This window comes from Aegilops tauschii, chromosome 3 (genome assembly GCF_002575655.3).
Source record: "Aegilops tauschii subsp. strangulata cultivar AL8/78 chromosome 3, Aet v6.0, whole genome shotgun sequence".
Classification (NCBI taxonomy): domain Eukaryota; kingdom Viridiplantae; phylum Streptophyta; class Magnoliopsida; order Poales; family Poaceae; genus Aegilops; species Aegilops tauschii.
Window position 1 is genome coordinate 578,221,702 of NC_053037.3, and position 17,954 is coordinate 578,239,655.

The following is a 17,954-nucleotide window of genomic DNA, read 5'->3' on the forward strand; positions in this document are numbered from 1 at the left end:
TAATTAACATGCATGCATGCATGGTTATTTGACCGTAAGATAAAATGGTAATCATGCATGCAAGTAGCATAAACGGATACAGATGTAATTAGTCCAGACATTCAGTGGTGGTGTAGGCTTAATTACCTTGACAAGATGATCCGTGGTGCCGGCATGAACGTGGTTTGGATTTTTGCCATCTGCTAGTACAATACCCTCCAACTCCAAATTCAACTACCGAAACTTCCAGGTTGCTGCCTCCTCTGCTCTAATGTCAACTATTCAAGCCTGGAGCTAGATGTATTCATCAGTGGATGCTTGAATGCATGTGTTTTTAGAACTGTTGACCCAACGTGGATGCGATCACGATTAGAAGTCAGTCATCTCGTTTACTTTTACCTGCACCAATTAAGGCACTAATTATTCTAAGCCTCCACCTACAGTAGAGACATCACTTCGTCACCAACTCCACCAACACCCCCAACATGCATGGCCGGAAGCACCACTATAAATATCCATTGATATTTCGCTTACAACTCATCTCATCTTGCAAGAGTACACAATTCCATAAAACACACACAATGGTAGGCACAAAGCTAGTAGCCCTCGGCTATGTTTTCCTCTTGAGCATTGGACTGGCCAATGCTGCAAGGGTGGTTAGATTCGGCAGTGGAAGCGCCACGGGAACGGGAGAGGGAGGAGGAGAGGGTGGGGGAACTGTGAGTGGTGGTGGCTCGGGTGCTGGGAGTGGAACTGGGTCTGGCGTGAGTTCTAGTAGTGGTAGCCATGCAAGCGGTGGAGGTGGAGGTGGCGGCGGAGGCGGTGGCCAAAATGGTGGAACTGGATATGGTAGCGGGTCCGGCTCTGGCTCCGGTTCCAGTCAATATAGTCAAGGATCTTCATATCCTTATGGTGGTGGCTATGGTGGATATACTAGCGCTGGCGGTGCCGGTGGTGGCGGTGGTGGAGGGAAAGCTAGTGGTTATCAAGGATCTAGTGGATATGGGGCTGGTAGTGGCACTGGTTCTGGCTCAGCTACAGCTACTAACAATTGGTATAGACAAGGTAGTACAAATGCAGATGCTGGTGGAAACGGTGGTGGCAATGGTGGAGGAAGAAATGGTGGGAGTGGTGCAGGCAAAGGTGCTGGATCTGGGTATGGCAATGCCAACCCCTAGTTCCCTTCATGTGAGGAATCTAAAAAAATGGAGCCCAACCTACTGTACTGTGTCAAATTGATAGCTTTGACTATTTTTTCATTTATTTGTTATCATTTAACATATTATCAAATAAGGGCTTCATTGTTCTATTGGAAAATGTACTAGTGTTCGTGATATATTCCAAGAATGTTACATGTCAATGTATCACTATTTATATGTATTAAGTTATATACCATCATTTTGGCTGACCGACTTGCAATGGAAACTCTTTGCGTGTCTTATGGTTATGTAACAGAAGTTGCTCACTTATGGTTAAGTTCCAAAAATTATCATTTCGACAATACATGTCATTTCACGAACGGCGTCAGTCATGTATTGCATAACTCACATCCACCACTTTAGTTTTGCGTAAACTTCTCTCGCTGGGTAGTGCTTCTGGGGAGTTCCAAGGCTACGAACCCCCATAGTGAAACCACACCCCAATATCCTACACATCCTCGGTCATACACACATTGCCTTAAGAGAGTGTTGATCATCACAAGCCGTACTAGGTCGCACCTGTCATGACTTTGTGTCATGAAGTCATGAATGGTGTGAGGATGCATGGCCTAATTTTCTTATATTTATATTTCTATTACACTGCCATTTTTTTGTATGATCCACTTGTTAGATTAGAAACTTAGCTTTACAACTTTGGAACTTCATTTCCATCGATCACAATGGTGGAAATTTTTATTCCAATGTTGTGCTTTAATATTTTTTGAATGTTGACATATCTTTCAAAGTTATGGTTGTCCAAAGTGCCTTTCTTTTGTCAAAGTCGTTACTTCTTTTTATGAAGTCATGTATTAAATTTTTTCGAAAGCTTGTACAGTTTTTGACAATTGTGGTTGTTCTTACACTTTGCGAAATTTGATTTCTCAAGATGTAAAGTTTGTTCTCCGGTCTTCAATAGTTATTGTTCAAATGTCTAGGAGCTCAGAATAATTTTTCTACAAAGCTATTTTTTTGCTGAAACGTGGGGTTTCATTTATTGATAATAGTGTATTTACAACCCTTCAGAAGGAGCTAAAAAATAGCAGATATGCAGATGGATCTGTTTGCACTCGTAGCAGCTACCTGCGCGAGAGCACGAGCAACCTTATTTTCTACCTGTGGTGTATCCTTGTACTGGTACATTGCAACGATCTGTTTGTCTCCTCCATCCTTCAGGGTATTGATGATGTTAGGCAACGCAGTAATTTCAAACAATTTCCTACGATCACGCAAGATATATCTAGGAGAAGCATAGCAACGAGCGGGGAGAGTGTGTCCACGTACCCTCGTAGACCGAAAGCGGAAGCGTTTTATCAACGCGGTTGATGTAGTCGTACGTCTTCACGATCCGACCGATCCTAGCACCGAACGTACGGCACCTCCGTGTTCAGCACACGTTCAGCTCGATGACGTCCCTCGTACTCTTGATCCAGTTGAGGCCGAGGGAGAGTTTCGTCAGCATGACGGCGTGGCGACGGTGATGATGAAGTTACCGGCGCAGGGCTACGCCTAAGCACTACGACGATATGGCCGAGGTGTGTAACTGTGGAGGGGGCCACCGCACACGGCTAAAATATCAACTTGTGTGTCCTAGGGTGCCCCCCTCCCCACGTATATAAAGGAGGGGGAGGAGGAGGCCAGCCAAGGGGGAGGCGCGCCATGGGGGGGAGTCCTACTAGGACTCCAAACCTAGTAGGATTCGCCCCCGCTTTCCTATTCCAAGTGGGAGAAGGGGGGAAGGAGGAGGAGGAGAGAAGGAAGGAGGGGCGCGCCTCCCCCTCCTGGATTGGGGCAAGGGGGCGCGCGCCACCTCCTGGCCAACCCTCTCTCTTCTCCACTAAGGCCCATGAGGCCCAATAGCTTCCCGAAGGGGGTTCCGGTAACCCCCGGTACTCCAAAACTTATCCGAAACGACCCGAACCACTCCTGTGTTCGAATGTAGTCTGCCAATATATGAATCTTTATGTCTCGACCATTTCGAGACTCCTCGTCATGTCCATGATCTCATTCGGGACTCCGAACAAACTTCGGTCATCAACACACATAACTAATAATACAAATCGTCATCGAACGTTAAGCGTGCGGACCCTACGGGTTCGAGAACTATGTAGACATGACCGAGACACATCTCCGGTCAATAACCAATAGTGGAACCTGGATGCTCATATTTTCTCCTACATATTCTACGAAGATCTTTATCGGTCAAACCGCATAACAACCTACGTTGTTCCCTTTGTCATCGGTATGTTACTTGCCCGAGATTTGATCGTCGGTATCATCATACCTAGTTCAATCTCGTTACCGGCAAGTCTCTTTACTCGTTCCGTAATGCGTCATCCCGCAACTAACTCATTAGTCACACTGCTTGCAAGGCTTATAGTGATGTGCATGACCAAGAGGGCCCAGAGATACCTTACCGAAACACGGAGTGACAAATCCTAATCTCGATCTATGCCAACTCAACAAACACCATCGGAGACACCTGTAGAGCATCTTTATAACCACCCAGTTATGTTGTGACGTTTGATAGGACACTAAGTGTTCCTCCGTTATTCGGGAGTTGCATAATCTCATAGTCATAGGAACATGTATAAGTCATGAAGAAAGCAATAGCAATAAACTAAACGATCATAGTGCTAAGCTAACGGATGGGTCTTGTCCATCACATCATTCTCTAATGATGTGATCCCATTCACCAAATGACAACACATGTCTATGGCTAGGAAACTTAACCATCTTTGATTAACGAGCTAGTCAAGTAGAGGCATACTAGGGACACTCTGTTTGTCTATGTATTCACACATGTACTAGGTTTCCGGTTAATACAATTCTAGCATGAATAATAAACATTTATCATGATATAAGGAAATATAAATAACAACTTTATTATTGCCTCTAGGGCATATTTCCTTCAGTCTCCCACTTACACTAGAGTCAATAATCTAGATTACATAGTAATGATTCTTACACCCATGGAGCCTTGGTGCTGATCATGTTTTGCTCGTGAGAGAGGCTTAGTCAACGGGTCTGCAATATTCAGATCCGTATGTATCTTGCAAATCTCTGTGTCCCCTTCCGACACTTGATGATGGATGGAACTGAAGCGTCTCTTGATGTGCTTGGTTCTCTTGTGAAATCTGGATTCCTTTGCCAAGGCTATTGCTACAGTATTGTCACAAAAGATTTTCATTGGACTCGATGCACTTGGTATGACACCTAGATCGGATATGAACTCCTTCATTTGCTGCGTCTGAAGCAGCTATGTACTCCGCTTCACACTGAAACGTCAATTTTGCATCATGCTTTTATATTGATATTTATTGCATCATGGGATGTTATTACACATTATGTCACAATACTTATGCCCTTTCTCTCTTATTTTACAAGGTTTACATGAAGAGGGAGAATGCCGGCAGCTGGATTTCTGAGCTGGAAAAGGAGGAAATATTAGAGACCTATTCTGCACAACTCCAAAAGTCCTGAAACTCCACAAAAGTCAGTTTTGGAATATATTAAAAATATTGGGCAAAGAAAGCACCAGAGGGGGCCACACACTGTCCACGAGAGTGGAGGGCGCGTCCTACCCCCCTGGGCGCGCCCCCTGCCTCGTGGGCCACCTGGAAGCACCCCGATGCCCATCCTCTGGTATAAGGTGTCTTTTGCCATGGAAAAAATTATACGGAAGCTTTCGGGACGAAGCGCCTCCGTCTCGAGGCGGAACCTTGGCGGAACCAATATAGGGCTCCGGCAGAGCTGTTCTGCTGGGGAAACATCCCTCCGGGAGGGGGAAATCGTCACCATCGTCATCACCATCGATCCTCTCATCGGGAGGGGGTCAATCTTCATAAACATCTTCACCAGCACCATCTCCTCTCAAACCCTAGTTCATCTCTTCTATCCGATCTTTGTCTGAAAACATCAGATTGGTACCTGTGGGTTGCTAGTAGTGTTGATTACTCCTTGTAGTTGATGCTAGTTGGTTCATTCGGTGGAAGATTATATGTTCAGATCCTTTATGCAGATTAATACCCCTCTAATTATGAACATGAATATGATTTGTGACTAGTTACGTTTGTTCCTGAGGACATGGGAGAAGTCTTGTTATAAGTAGTCATGTGAATTTTGTATTCGTTCGATATTTTGATGAGATGTATGTTGTCTTTCCTCTAGTGGTGTTCTGTGAACGTCGACTACATGACACTTCACCATTGTTTGGGCCTAGGGGAAGGCATTGGGAAGTAATAAGTAGATGATGGGTTGCTAGAGTGACGGAAGCTTAAACCCTAGTTTATGCATTGCTTCGTAAGGGGCTAATTTGGATCCATATGTTTCATGCTATGGTTAGGTTTACCTTAATTCTTCTTTCGTAGTTGCAGATGCTTGGGAGTGGGGTTAGTCATAAGTGGGATGCTTTTCCAAGGAAGGGCAGTACCCAAGCACCGGTCCACCCACATATCAAATTATCAAAGTAACGAACGCGAATCATATGAGCATGATGAAAACTAGCTTGACGATAATTCCCATGTGTCCTGAGGAGCGCTTTCTTTTATATAAGAGTTTGTCCAGGCTTGTTGAAAGGACTATGATAGATCCCCTATACTTGTGGGTCATCAAGACCCTTTTCTGGCGCCGTTGCCAGGGAGTGAAGCGCCTTTGGTAGGTGGAATTTAGTAAGGAAAAATTTATATAGTGTGCTGAAATTTACTGTCACTTGTTACTATGGAAAATAATCCTTTGAGGGGCTTGTTCGGGGTATCTTCACCCCGACCAGTAGAGCAAAGAGTTGCTCCTCAACCTACTGAAACTACTGAAAATGTTTACTTTGAAATTCCTTCGGGTTTGATAGAGAAACTGCTAGCAAATCCTTTTACAGGAGATGGAACATTACATCCCGATATGCACCTAATCTATCACTAGTGCAGAACCGGCCTTTATCACCGGTTCGTAAGGGCCTTTAGTGCCGGTTCTGCAACCGGCACTATGGAGTGGAGACTAAAGCCCCCCCCCCTTTAGTACCGGTTTGGCACGAACCGGCGCTAACGTGCCACCACGTGGCACGAGCCAGGCCCGGGTGCGTGTAGGACATTAGTACCGGTTGGTAACACCAACCGGTACCAAATGTTTGGGTGTGTTTTGGTTTTCATTTTTATTTTTCCTTTAGTTTTGTGTTTTCAATTTAATTTAGTGATTGTTTTACAATATAATGAGTTGTTAAATCATTAGGTGAAAGTACCGCAGATTAGTTTCGACTGGATGCATGTGGATCCTAGCTAAGTGATCAGGTATATGCCATATCCATATTACTTGATCACTTACTGATCTAAGTAATATGGATATGGCATATACTTGATCACTTAGCTAGGATCCATCCAGTTGATACTAATATGCGGTTTCTTTCATAAATGATATAATAACTCATCATCATCATCATCATCATCATATTAATATAAAAACTCTTGCATCATATCATCACCAACAACAGTATATACTAGCTAGCAAAGATATCATCGAGTTCAACATGGTCATGATATGATAAGCGTTCATAACACCACAAAAGCAAATCACTCTTTGAGATTAAGTTCAGGACGAAGAACACGGATACGCATGAGAGGACAACAAGTACTAAGAGCATGATAACTAGCTAAATCACTCCTGCTGCTCTGTCTCAGGTAAAATAGCATAGAACATGTATAGCTCTCCTGATTCATCATATTGGAGCATGCAGATGAACATGTCTCCTAATCATGGGCTGCGCTTCTGATTGCTGCCCCCTATTACTTCTCTGCGATCGTTAACAATTTTGCACCAATCATTCACTATTAAGCATTCATTGCTTTCAGAAATCCTGAATGCACTCATGTGCACTGTAGGATATCTTGGCCGTAAGCTAACAATTGACATGCGACCTTTAGTCTCGATCCACTGAGGCACAACTGTCATCGGGAGTCCCTGCTGAAGAACATCGTATAGTAATTAATATACTTAGCAATGAAAGTTTAGCTTGAAAAATAATGTATGCGAAAGATGCACTGAGGACTAATAGTAAAAATCTTACCATCTTTCCTAAATACATGTGACCGTAGTTCAATACGATCACTATTGGTCGCACGTTTTGAGTACTAAGATTTTCAAATTCAGGAAAATGATTTCTCTTAACAGCATCAAGATCCTCAAGCCATGAAACATAATGACTTATCTCCTCGCAGTTTAGTTCAGCTCCGGGACAGTAGTAGGTCCTGTCTACCAAGCGCCGGACATGTTTGCTTAAATGGAAACTAGTTCAACTAAGCATTTACTAAAAGTAAACTAGTTATATTAATTCGACTAGTTTAAATAATCTCATATACCTAAATTTTCTTACTAAAAATAAACTTGTTCTATTAATTTTCATACTAAAAATAAACTAGTTATATTAATTCAACTAGTTCAAATCTCATATATATACCTAATTAATATCTAGCAAATTCATCCAAAATTGACATTAATATTTAACTTCTTTTCCATATAATTCATCTAACTTTAACATTCTAACATTCTTATCTACGTAATTTATCTAACATTAATCTAAACAACAGAAAACAGAAAATAAGTAAAAGCAATATGTGTGTGTGTGTGTATGTGTGTGTGTCTGTACGAGCGGGGTGTCGCGGCATACGGGCGGCGGCGCGAGACGGCGATGCGACGACGACGGCACGACGACGAGCGGCAGGCCGGGGGCGACGGCGCGATCGAGACGGCGACATGGTACGGGGCGGCGGCGACGGGCGACGGCGGTGACGGCGACGACGGGCGGTGAGGGCGACGGCGGTGACGGCGACGACGGGCGGTGAGGGCGACAGCGGTGACGGCGACGACGGGCGGCGGGGACGACGGCGCGCGCCGTGGGCGGCGAGGGCGGCGGCGATGTCGCGTGAAGTAGTTGGAGAAGAAGAGGTGGTCGATGAAACTGAATTTTTCGTAAGTGCCATATATATAGGAGGGGCCTTTAGTACCGGTTGGAGCCACCAACCGGTACTAAAGGCCAATTTTCACCAGGCGAAGGGGCGGGAAACTGCCCCTTTAGTACCGGTTGGAGCCACGACCCGGTACTAAAGGTGTGCGCTGGCGCAGGAGCGGTGCGGGCAAGTTTAGTCCCACCTCGCTAGCCGAGGGGCGCCCGCACCAGTTTAAAAGCCCCGGCGCGACTGCTGTCTCGAAATCCTCTCTATAGCAGGTTCTGGGCCTAACTTTGGCGCGCTGCCCGTTGAGCCTTCCAGCCCTTCTGGGCCTGTATTTGCAAACCCTAGGGTTGGCAGGCCCAGCGGGCAGCGCCCCAAGAATTTTTTATATAATTTTCTTCTATTTATTTCCGAGTAATTTTTTTCTGTATTTAGTTTCTTTGTGAACATATAAAAAATTATATAGTTTTTTTCTTTTCTGCATTATTTATTTTCTGCTATTCATTTTGTACTGATTTTCAAGTTCACTGTCATTTAGCTCTCTAAACAAATCGGTAAATGACTGAAAAACAGCAAATGATGTCAGAACGTGTTGGAAATTGATGACGTCGCTTTGAATGATGCATACTGAACGCAAAAATAGGCTGGAGTTCAAATAAGTTTTAAAAACATTGAAGTGCCCGTGTAACAGATGAGTTCTCGTCCGAAACCCTGATACTCCGAAAGAGATTGTCCAGTTTGTAGTGATTTTCAATTTCACCGTCATTTAGCTCTCTAAACAAATCGGTAAATGACTGAAAAACAGCAACTGATGTCAGAACGTGTTGGAAATTGATGATGTCGCTTTGAACGATGCATACTGAACGCAAAAATAGGCTGGAGTTCAAATAACTTTAAAAAACATTGAAGTGCCCGTGTAACAGATGAGTTCTCGTCCGAAACCCTGATACTCCGAAAGAGATTGTCCAGTTTGTACACGAGGTGCGTCCAGTTTTTTCCGTGACCCTCTCTACTCTTTTGCACATGCTATGCGGGCGAAATGATGATACCATGCCAAGTTCCAACATTTTCAGAGTTCATTTTGTAGTGATTTTAAATTTCACCGTCATTTAGCTCCCTAAACAAATCGGTAAATGACTGAAAAACAGCAAATGATGTTAGAACGTGTTGGAAATTGATGACGTCGCTTTGAATGATGCATACTGAACGCAAAAATAGGCTGGAGTTCAAATAAGTTTAAAAAACATTGAAGTGCCCGTGTAACAGATGAGTTCTCGTCCGAAACCCTGATACTCCGAAAGAGATTGTCCAGTTTTTACACGAGGTGCGTCCAGTTTTCGCCGTGACCCTCTCTAGTCTTTTGCACATGCCATGCGGGCGAAATGATGATACCATGCCAAGTTCCATCATTTTCAGAGTTCATTTTGTAGTGATTTTCAATTTCACCGTCATTTAGCTCACTAAACAAATCGGTAAATGACTGAAAAACAGCAAATGATGTCAGAACGTGTTGCAAATTGATGACGTCGATTTGAATGATGCATACTGAACGCAAAAATAGGCTGGAGTTCAAATAAGTTTAAAAAACATTGAAGTGGCCGTGTAACAGATGAGTTCTCGTCCGAAACCCTGATACTCCGCAAGAGATTGTCCAGTTTGTACACGAGGTGCGTCCAGTTTTCGCCGTGACCCTCTCTACTCTTTTGCGCATGCTATGCGGGAGAAATGATGATACCATGCCAAGTTCCAACATTTTCAGAGTTCATTTTTTAGTGATTTTCAATTTCACCGTCATTTAGCTCCCTAAACAAATCGGTAAATGACTGAAAAACAGCAAATGATGTCAGAACGTGTTGGAAATTGATGACGTCGCTTTGAATGATGCATACTGAACGCAAAAATAGGCTGGAGTTCAAATAAGTTTAAAAAACATTGAAGTGGCCGTTTAACAGATGAGTTATCGTCCGAAACCCTGATACTCCGAAAGAGATTGTCCAAATTTTACACGAGGTGCGTCCAGTTTTTGCCGTGGCCCTCTCTACTCTTTTGCACATGCTATGCGGGCGAAATGATGATACCATGCCAAGTTCCAACATTTTCAGAGTTCATTTTGTAGTGATTTTCAATTTCACCGTCATTTAGCTCCCTAAACAAATCGGTAAATGACTGAAAAACAGCAAATGATGTCAGAACGTGTTGCAAATTGATGACATCGATTTGAATGATGCATACTGAATGCAAAAATAGGCTGGAGTTCAAATAAGTTTAAAAAACATTGAAGTGGCCGTGTAACAGATGAGTTCTCGTCCGAAACCCTGATACTCCGAAAGAGATTGTCCAGTTTGTACACGAGGTGCGTCCAGTTTTCGCCGTGACCCTCTCTACTCTTTTGCGCACGCTATGCGGGAGAAATGATGATACCATGCCAAGTTCCAACATTTTCAGAGTTCATTTTGTAGTGATTTTCAATTTCACCGTCATTTAGCTCACTAAACAAATCGGTAAATGACTGAAAAATAGCAAATGATGTCAGAACGTGTTGCAAATTGATGACGTCGATTTGAATGATGCATACTGAACGCAAAAATAGGCTGGAGTTCAAATAAGTTTAAAAAACATTGAAGTGGCCGTGTAACAGATGAGTTCTCGTCCGAAACCCTGATACTCCGAAAGAGATTGTCCAGTTTGTACACGAGGTGCGTCCAGTTTTCGCCGTGACCCTCTCTACTCTTTTGCGCATGCTATGCGGGAGAAATGATGATACCATGCCAAGTTCCAACATTTTCAGAGTTCATTTTTTAGTGATTTTCAATTTCACCGTCATTTAGCTCCCTAAACAAATCGGTAAATGACTGAAAAACAGCAAATGATGTCAGAACGTGTTGGAAATTGATGACGTCGCTTTGAATGATGCATACTGAACGCAAAAATAGGCTGGAGTTCAAATAAGTTTAAAAAACATTGAAGTGGCCGTGTAACAGATGAGTTATCGTCCGAAACCCTGATACTCCGAAAGAGATTGTCCAAATTTTACACGAGGTGCGTCCAGTTTTTGCCGTGGCCCTCTCTACTCTTTTGCACATGCTACGCGGGCGAAATGATGATACCATGCCAAGTTCCAACATTTTCAGCGTTCATTTTGTAGTGATTTTCAATTTCACCGTCATTTAGCTCCCTAAACAAATCGGTAAATGACTGAAAAACAGCAAATGATGTCAGAACGTGTTGCAAATTGATGACGTCGATTTGAATGATGCATACTGAATGCAAAAATAGGCTGGAGTTCAAATAAGTTTAAAAAACATTGAAGTGGTCGTGTAACAGATGAGTTCTCGTCCGAAACCCTGATACTCCGAAAGAGATTGTCCAGTTTGTACACGAGGTGCGTCCAGTTTTCGCCGTGACCCTCTCTACTCTTTTGCGCACGCTATGCGGGAGAAATGATGATACCATGCCAAGTTCCAACATTTTCAGAGTTCATTTTGTAGTGATTTTCAATTTCACCGTCATTTAGCTCACTAAACAAATCGGTAAATGACTGAAAAACAGCAAATCATGTCAGAACGTGTTGCAAATTGATGACGTCGATTTGAATGATGCATACTGAACGCAAAAATAGGCTGGAGTTCAAATAAGTTTAAAAAACATTGAAGTGGCCGTGTAACAGATGAGTTCTCGTCCGAAACCCTGATACTCCGAAAGAGATTGTCCAGTTTGTACACGAGGTGCGTCCAGTTTTCGCCGTGACCCTCTCTACTCTTTTGCGCACGCTATGCAGGAGAAATGATGATACCATGCCAAGTTCCAACATTTTCAGAGTTCATTTTTTAGTGATTTTCAATTTCACCGTCATTTAGCTCCCTAAACAAATCGGTAAATGACTGAAAAACAGCAAATGATGTCAGAACGTGTTGGAAATTGATGACGTCGCTTTGAATGATGCATACTGAACGCAAAAATAGGCTGGAGTTCAAATAAGTTTAAAAAACATTGAAGTGGCCGTGTAACAGATGAGTTATCGTCCGAAACCCTGATACTCCGAAAGAGATTGTCCAAATTTTACACGAGGTGCGTCCAGTTTTTGCCGTGGCCCTCTCTACTCTTTTGCACATGCTATGCGGGCGAAATGATGATACCATGCCAAGTTCCAACATTTTCAGAGTTCATTTTGTAGTGATTTTCAATTTCACCGTCATTTAGCTCCCTAAACAAATCGGTAAATGACTGAAAAACAGCAAATGATGTCAGAACGTGTTGCAAATTGATGACATCGATTTGAATGATGCATACTGAATGCAAAAATAGGCTGGAGTTCAAATAAGTTTAAAAAACATTGAAGTGGCCGTGTAACAGATGAGTTCTCGTCCGAAACCCTGATACTCCGAAAGAGATTGTCCAGTTTGTACACGAGGTGCGTCCAGTTTTCGCCGTGACCCTCTCTACTCTTTTGCGCACGCTATGCGGGAGAAATGATGATACCATGCCAAGTTCCAACATTTTCAGAGTTCATTTTGTAGTGATTTTCAATTTCACCGTCATTTAGCTCACTAAACAAATCGGTAAATGACTGAAAAACAGCAAATGATGTCAGAACGTGTTGCAAATTGATGACGTCGATTTGAATGATGCATACTGAACGCAAAAATAGGCTGGAGTTCAAATAAGTTTAAAAAACATTGAAGTGGCCGTGTAACAGATGAGTTCTCGTCCGAAACCCTGATACTCCGAAAGAGATTGTCCAGTTTGTACACGAGGTGCGTCCAGTTTTCGCCGTGACCCTCTCTACTCTTTTGCGCATGCTATGCGGGAGAAATGATGATACCATGCCAAGTTCCAACATTTTCAGAGTTCATTTTTTAGTGATTTTCAATTTCACCGTCATTTAGCTCCCTAAACAAATCGGTAAATGACTGAAAAACAGCAAATGATGTCAGAACGTGTTGGAAATTGATGACGTCGCTTTGAATGATGCATACTGAACGCAAAAATAGGCTGGAGTTCAAATAAGTTTAAAAAACATTGAAGTGGCCGTGTAACAGATGAGTTATCGTCCGAAACCCTGATACTCCGAAAGAGATTGTCCAAATTTTACACGAGGTGCGTCCAGTTTTTGCCGTGGCCCTCTCTACTCTTTTGCACATGCTACGCGGGCAAAATGATGATACCATGCCAAGTTCCAACATTTTCAGCGTTCATTTTGTAGTGATTTTCAATTTCACCGTCATTTAGCTCCCTAAACAAATCGGTAAATGACTGAAAAACAGCAAATGATGTCAGAACGTGTTGCAAATTGATGACGTCGATTTGAATGATGCATACTGAATGCAAAAATAGGCTGGAGTTCAAATAAGTTTAAAAAACATTGAAGTGGTCGTGTAACAGATGAGTTCTCGTCCGTAACCCTGATACTCCGAAAGAGATTGTCCAGTTTGTACACGAGGTGCGTCCAGTTTTCGCCGTGACCCTCTCTACTCTTTTGCGCACGCTATGCGGGAGAAATGATGATACCATGCCAAGTTCCAACATTTTCAGAGTTCATTTTTGTAGTGATTTTCAATTTCACCGTCATTTAGCTCACTAAACAAATCGGTAAATGACTGAAAAACAGCAAATCATGTCAGAACGTGTTGCAAATTGATGACGTCGATTTGAATGATGCATACTGAACGCAAAAATAGGCTGGAGTTCAAATAAGTTTAAAAAACATTGAAGTGGCCGTGTAACAGATGAGTTCTCGTCCGAAACCCTGATACTCCGAAAGAGATTGTCCAGTTTGTACACGAGGTGCGTCCAGTTTTCGCCGTGACCCTCTCTACTCTTTTGCGCACGCTATGCGGGAGAAATGATGATACCATGCCAAGTTCCAACATTTTCAGAGTTCATTTTTTAGTGATTTTCAATTTCACCGTCATTTAGCTCCCTAAACAAATCGGTAAATGACTGAAAAACAGCAAATGATGTCAGAACGTGTTGGAAATTGATGACGTCGCTTTGAATGATGCATACTGAACGCAAAAATAGGCTGGAGTTCAAATAAGTTTAAAAAACATTGAAGTGGCCGTGTAACAAATGAGTTATCGTCCAAAACCCTGATACTCCGAAAGAGATTGTCCAAATTTTACACGAGGTGCGTCCAGTTTTTGCCGTGGCCCTCTCTACTCTTTTGCACATGCTATGCGGGCGAAATGATGATACCATGCCAAGTTCCAACATTTTCAGCGTTCATTTTGTAGTGATTTTCAATTTCACCGTCATTTAGCTCCCTAAACAAATCGGTAAATGACTGAAAAACAGCAAATGATGTCAGAACGTGTTGCAAATTGATGACGTCGATTTGAATGATGCATATTGAATGCAAAAATAGGCTGGAGTTCAAATAAGTTTAAAAAACATTGAAGTGGCCGTGTAACAGATGAGTTCTCGTCCGAAACCCTGATACTCCGAAAGAGATTGTCCAGTTTGTACACGAGGTGCGTCCAGTTTTCGCCGTGACCCTCTCTACTCTTTTGCGCACGCTATGCGGGAGAAATGATGATACCATGCCAAGTTCCAACATTTTCAGAGTTCATTTTGTAGTGATTTTCAATTTCACCGTCATTTAGCTCACTAAACAAATCGGTAAATGACTGAAAAACAGCAAATCATGTCAGAACGTGTTGCAAATTGATGACGTCGATTTGAATGATGCATACTGAATGCAAAAATAGGCTGGAGTTCAAATAAGTTTAAAAAACATTGAAGTGGCCGTGTAACAGATGAGTTCTCGTCCGAAACCCTGATACTCCGCAAGAGATTGTCCAGTTTGTACACGAGGTGCGTCCAGTTTTCGCCGTGACCCTCTCTACTCTTTTGCGCACGCTATGCGGGAGAAATGATGATACCATGCCAAGTTCCAACATTTTCAGAGTTCATTTTGTAGTGATTTTCAATTTCACCGTCATTTAGCTCACTAAACAAATCGGTAAATGACTGAAAAACAGCAAATGATGTCAGAACGTGTTGCAAATTGATGACGTCGATTTGAATGATGCATACTGAACGCAAAAATAGGCTGGAGTTCAAATAAGTTTAAAAAACATTGAAGTGGCCGTGTAACAGATGAGTTCTCGTCCGAAACCCTGATACTCCGAAAGAGATTGTCCAGTTTGTACACGAGGTGCGTCCAGTTTTCGCCGTGACCCTCTCTACTCTTTTGCGCATGCTATGCGGGAGAAATGATGATACCATGCCAAGTTCCAACATTTTCAGAGTTCATTTTTTAGTGATTTTCAATTTCACCGTCATTTAGCTCCCTAAACAAATCGGTAAATGACTGAAAAACAGCAAATGATGTCAGAACGTGTTGGAAATTGATGACGTCGCTTTGAATGATGCATACTGAACGCAAAAATAGGCTGGAGTTCAAATAAGTTTAAAAAACATTGAAGTGGCCGTGTAACAGATGAGTTATCGTCCGAAACCCTGATACTCCGAAAGAGATTGTCCAAATTTTACACGAGGTGCGTCCAGTTTTTGCCGTGGCCCTCTCTACTCTTTTGCACATGCTACGCGGGCGAAATGATGATACCATGCCAAGTTCCAACATTTTCAGCGTTCATTTTGTAGTGATTTTCAATTTCACCGTCATTTAGCTCCCTAAACAAATCGGTAAATGACTGAAAAACAGCAAATGATGTCAGAACGTGTTGCAAATTGATGACGTCGATTTGAATGATGCATACTGAATGCAAAAATAGGCTGGAGTTCAAATAAGTTTAAAAAACATTGAAGTGGTCGTGTAACAGATGAGTTCTCGTCCGAAACCCTGATACTCCGAAAGAGATTGTCCAGTTTGTACACGAGGTGCGTCCAGTTTTCGCCGTGACCCTCTCTACTCTTTTGCGCACGCTATGCGGGAGAAATGATGATACCATGCCAAGTTCCAACATTTTCAGAGTTCATTTTGTAGTGATTTTCAATTTCACCGTCATTTAGCTCACTAAACAAATCGGTAAATGACTGAAAAACAGCAAATCATGTCAGAACGTGTTGCAAATTGATGACGTCGATTTGAATGATGCATACTGAACGCAAAAATAGGCTGGAGTTCAAATAAGTTTAAAAAACATTGAAGTGGCCGTGTAACAGATGAGTTCTCGTCCGAAACCCTGATACTCCGAAAGAGATTGTCCAGTTTGTACACGAGGTGCGTCCAGTTTTCGCCGTGACCCTCTCTACTCTTTTGCGCACGCTATGCGGGAGAAATGATGATACCATGCCAAGTTCCAACATTTTCAGAGTTCATTTTTTAGTGATTTTCAATTTCACCGTCATTTAGCTCCCTAAACAAATCGGTAAATGACTGAAAAACAGCAAATGATGTCAGAACGTGTTGGAAATTGATGACGTCGCTTTGAATGATGCATACTGAACGCAAAAATAGGCTGGAGTTCAAATAAGTTTAAAAAACATTGAAGTGGCCGTGTAACAAATGAGTTATCGTCCAAAACCCTGATACTCCGAAAGAGATTGTCCAAATTTTACACGAGGTGCGTCCAGTTTTTGCCGTGGCCCTCTCTACTCTTTTGCACATGCTATGCGGGCGAAATGATGATACCATGCCAAGTTCCAACATTTTCAGCGTTCATTTTGTAGTGATTTTCAATTTCACCGTCATTTAGCTCCCTAAACAAATCGGTAAATGACTGAAAAACAGCAAATGATGTCAGAACGTGTTGCAAATTGATGACGTCGATTTGAATGATGCATACTGAATGCAAAAATAGGCTGGAGTTCAAATAAGTTTAAAAAACATTGAAGTGGCCGTGTAACAGATGAGTTCTCGTCCGAAACCCTGATACTCCGAAAGAGATTGTCCAGTTTGTACACGAGGTGCGTCCAGTTTTCGCCGTGACCCTCTCTACTCTTTTGCGCACGCTATGCGGGAGAAATGATGATACCATGCCAAGTTCCAACATTTTCAGAGTTCATTTTGTAGTGATTTTCAATTTCACCGTCATTTAGCTCACTAAACAAATCGGTAAATGACTGAAAAACAGCAAATCATGTCAGAACGTGTTGCAAATTGATGACGTCGATTTGAATGATGCATACTGAATGCAAAAATAGGCTGGAGTTCAAATAAGTTTAAAAAACATTGAAGTGGCCGTGTAACAGATGAGTTCTTGTCCGAAACCCTGATACTCCGCAAGAGATTGTCCAGTTTGTACACGAGGTGCGTCCAGTTTTCGCCGTGACCCTCTCTACTCTTTTGCGCACGCTATGCGGGAGAAATGATGATACCATGCCAAGTTCCAACATTTTCAGAGTTCATTTTTTAGTGATTTTCAATTTCACCGTCATTTAGCTCCCTAAACAAATCGGTAAATGACTGAAAAACAGCAAATGATGTCAGAACGTGTTGGAAATTGATGACGTCGCTTTGAATGATGCATACTGAACGCAAAAATAGGCTGGAGTTCAAATAAGTTTAAAAAACATTGAAGTGGCCGTGTAACAGATGAGTTATCGTCCGAAACCCTGATACTCCGGAAGAGATTGTCCAAATTTTACACGAGGTGCGTCCAGTTTTTGCCGTGGCCCTCTCTACTCTTTTGCACATGCTATGCGGGCGAAATGATGATACCATGCCAAGTTCCAACATTTTCAGAGTTCATTTTGTAGTGATTTTCAATTTCACCGTCATTTAGCTCCCTAAACAGATCGGTAAATGACTGAAAAACAGCAAATGATGTCAGAACGTGTTGCAAATTGATGACATCGATTTGAATGATGCATACTGAATGCAAAAATAGGCTGGAGTTCAAATAAGTTTAAAAAACATTGAAGTGGCCGTGTAACA

At 42.4% G+C, this 17,954-nt stretch overlaps 1 protein-coding gene across 1 annotated transcript; it reads left to right on the forward strand.

Annotated features, from left to right (window-relative positions):
- Positions 1–515: 515 nt before the first annotated feature.
- Positions 516–1,377, forward strand: LOC109772749 (uncharacterized). The gene has a single exon (XM_020331448.4). It carries the CDS (start codon positions 561–563, stop codon positions 1,155–1,157), a length of 597 nt encoding a protein of 198 aa, XP_020187037.3. The 5' UTR covers positions 516–560; the 3' UTR covers positions 1,158–1,377.
- The last annotated feature ends 16,577 nt before the right edge of the window (positions 1,378–17,954 follow it).

What these genes read in the sequence shown, in the direction of transcription:
- LOC109772749 (XM_020331448.4), top strand. Translation starts at nt 561, where the DNA reads ATGGTAGGCACAAAGCTAGTAGCCCTCGGCTATGTTTTCCTCTTGAGC.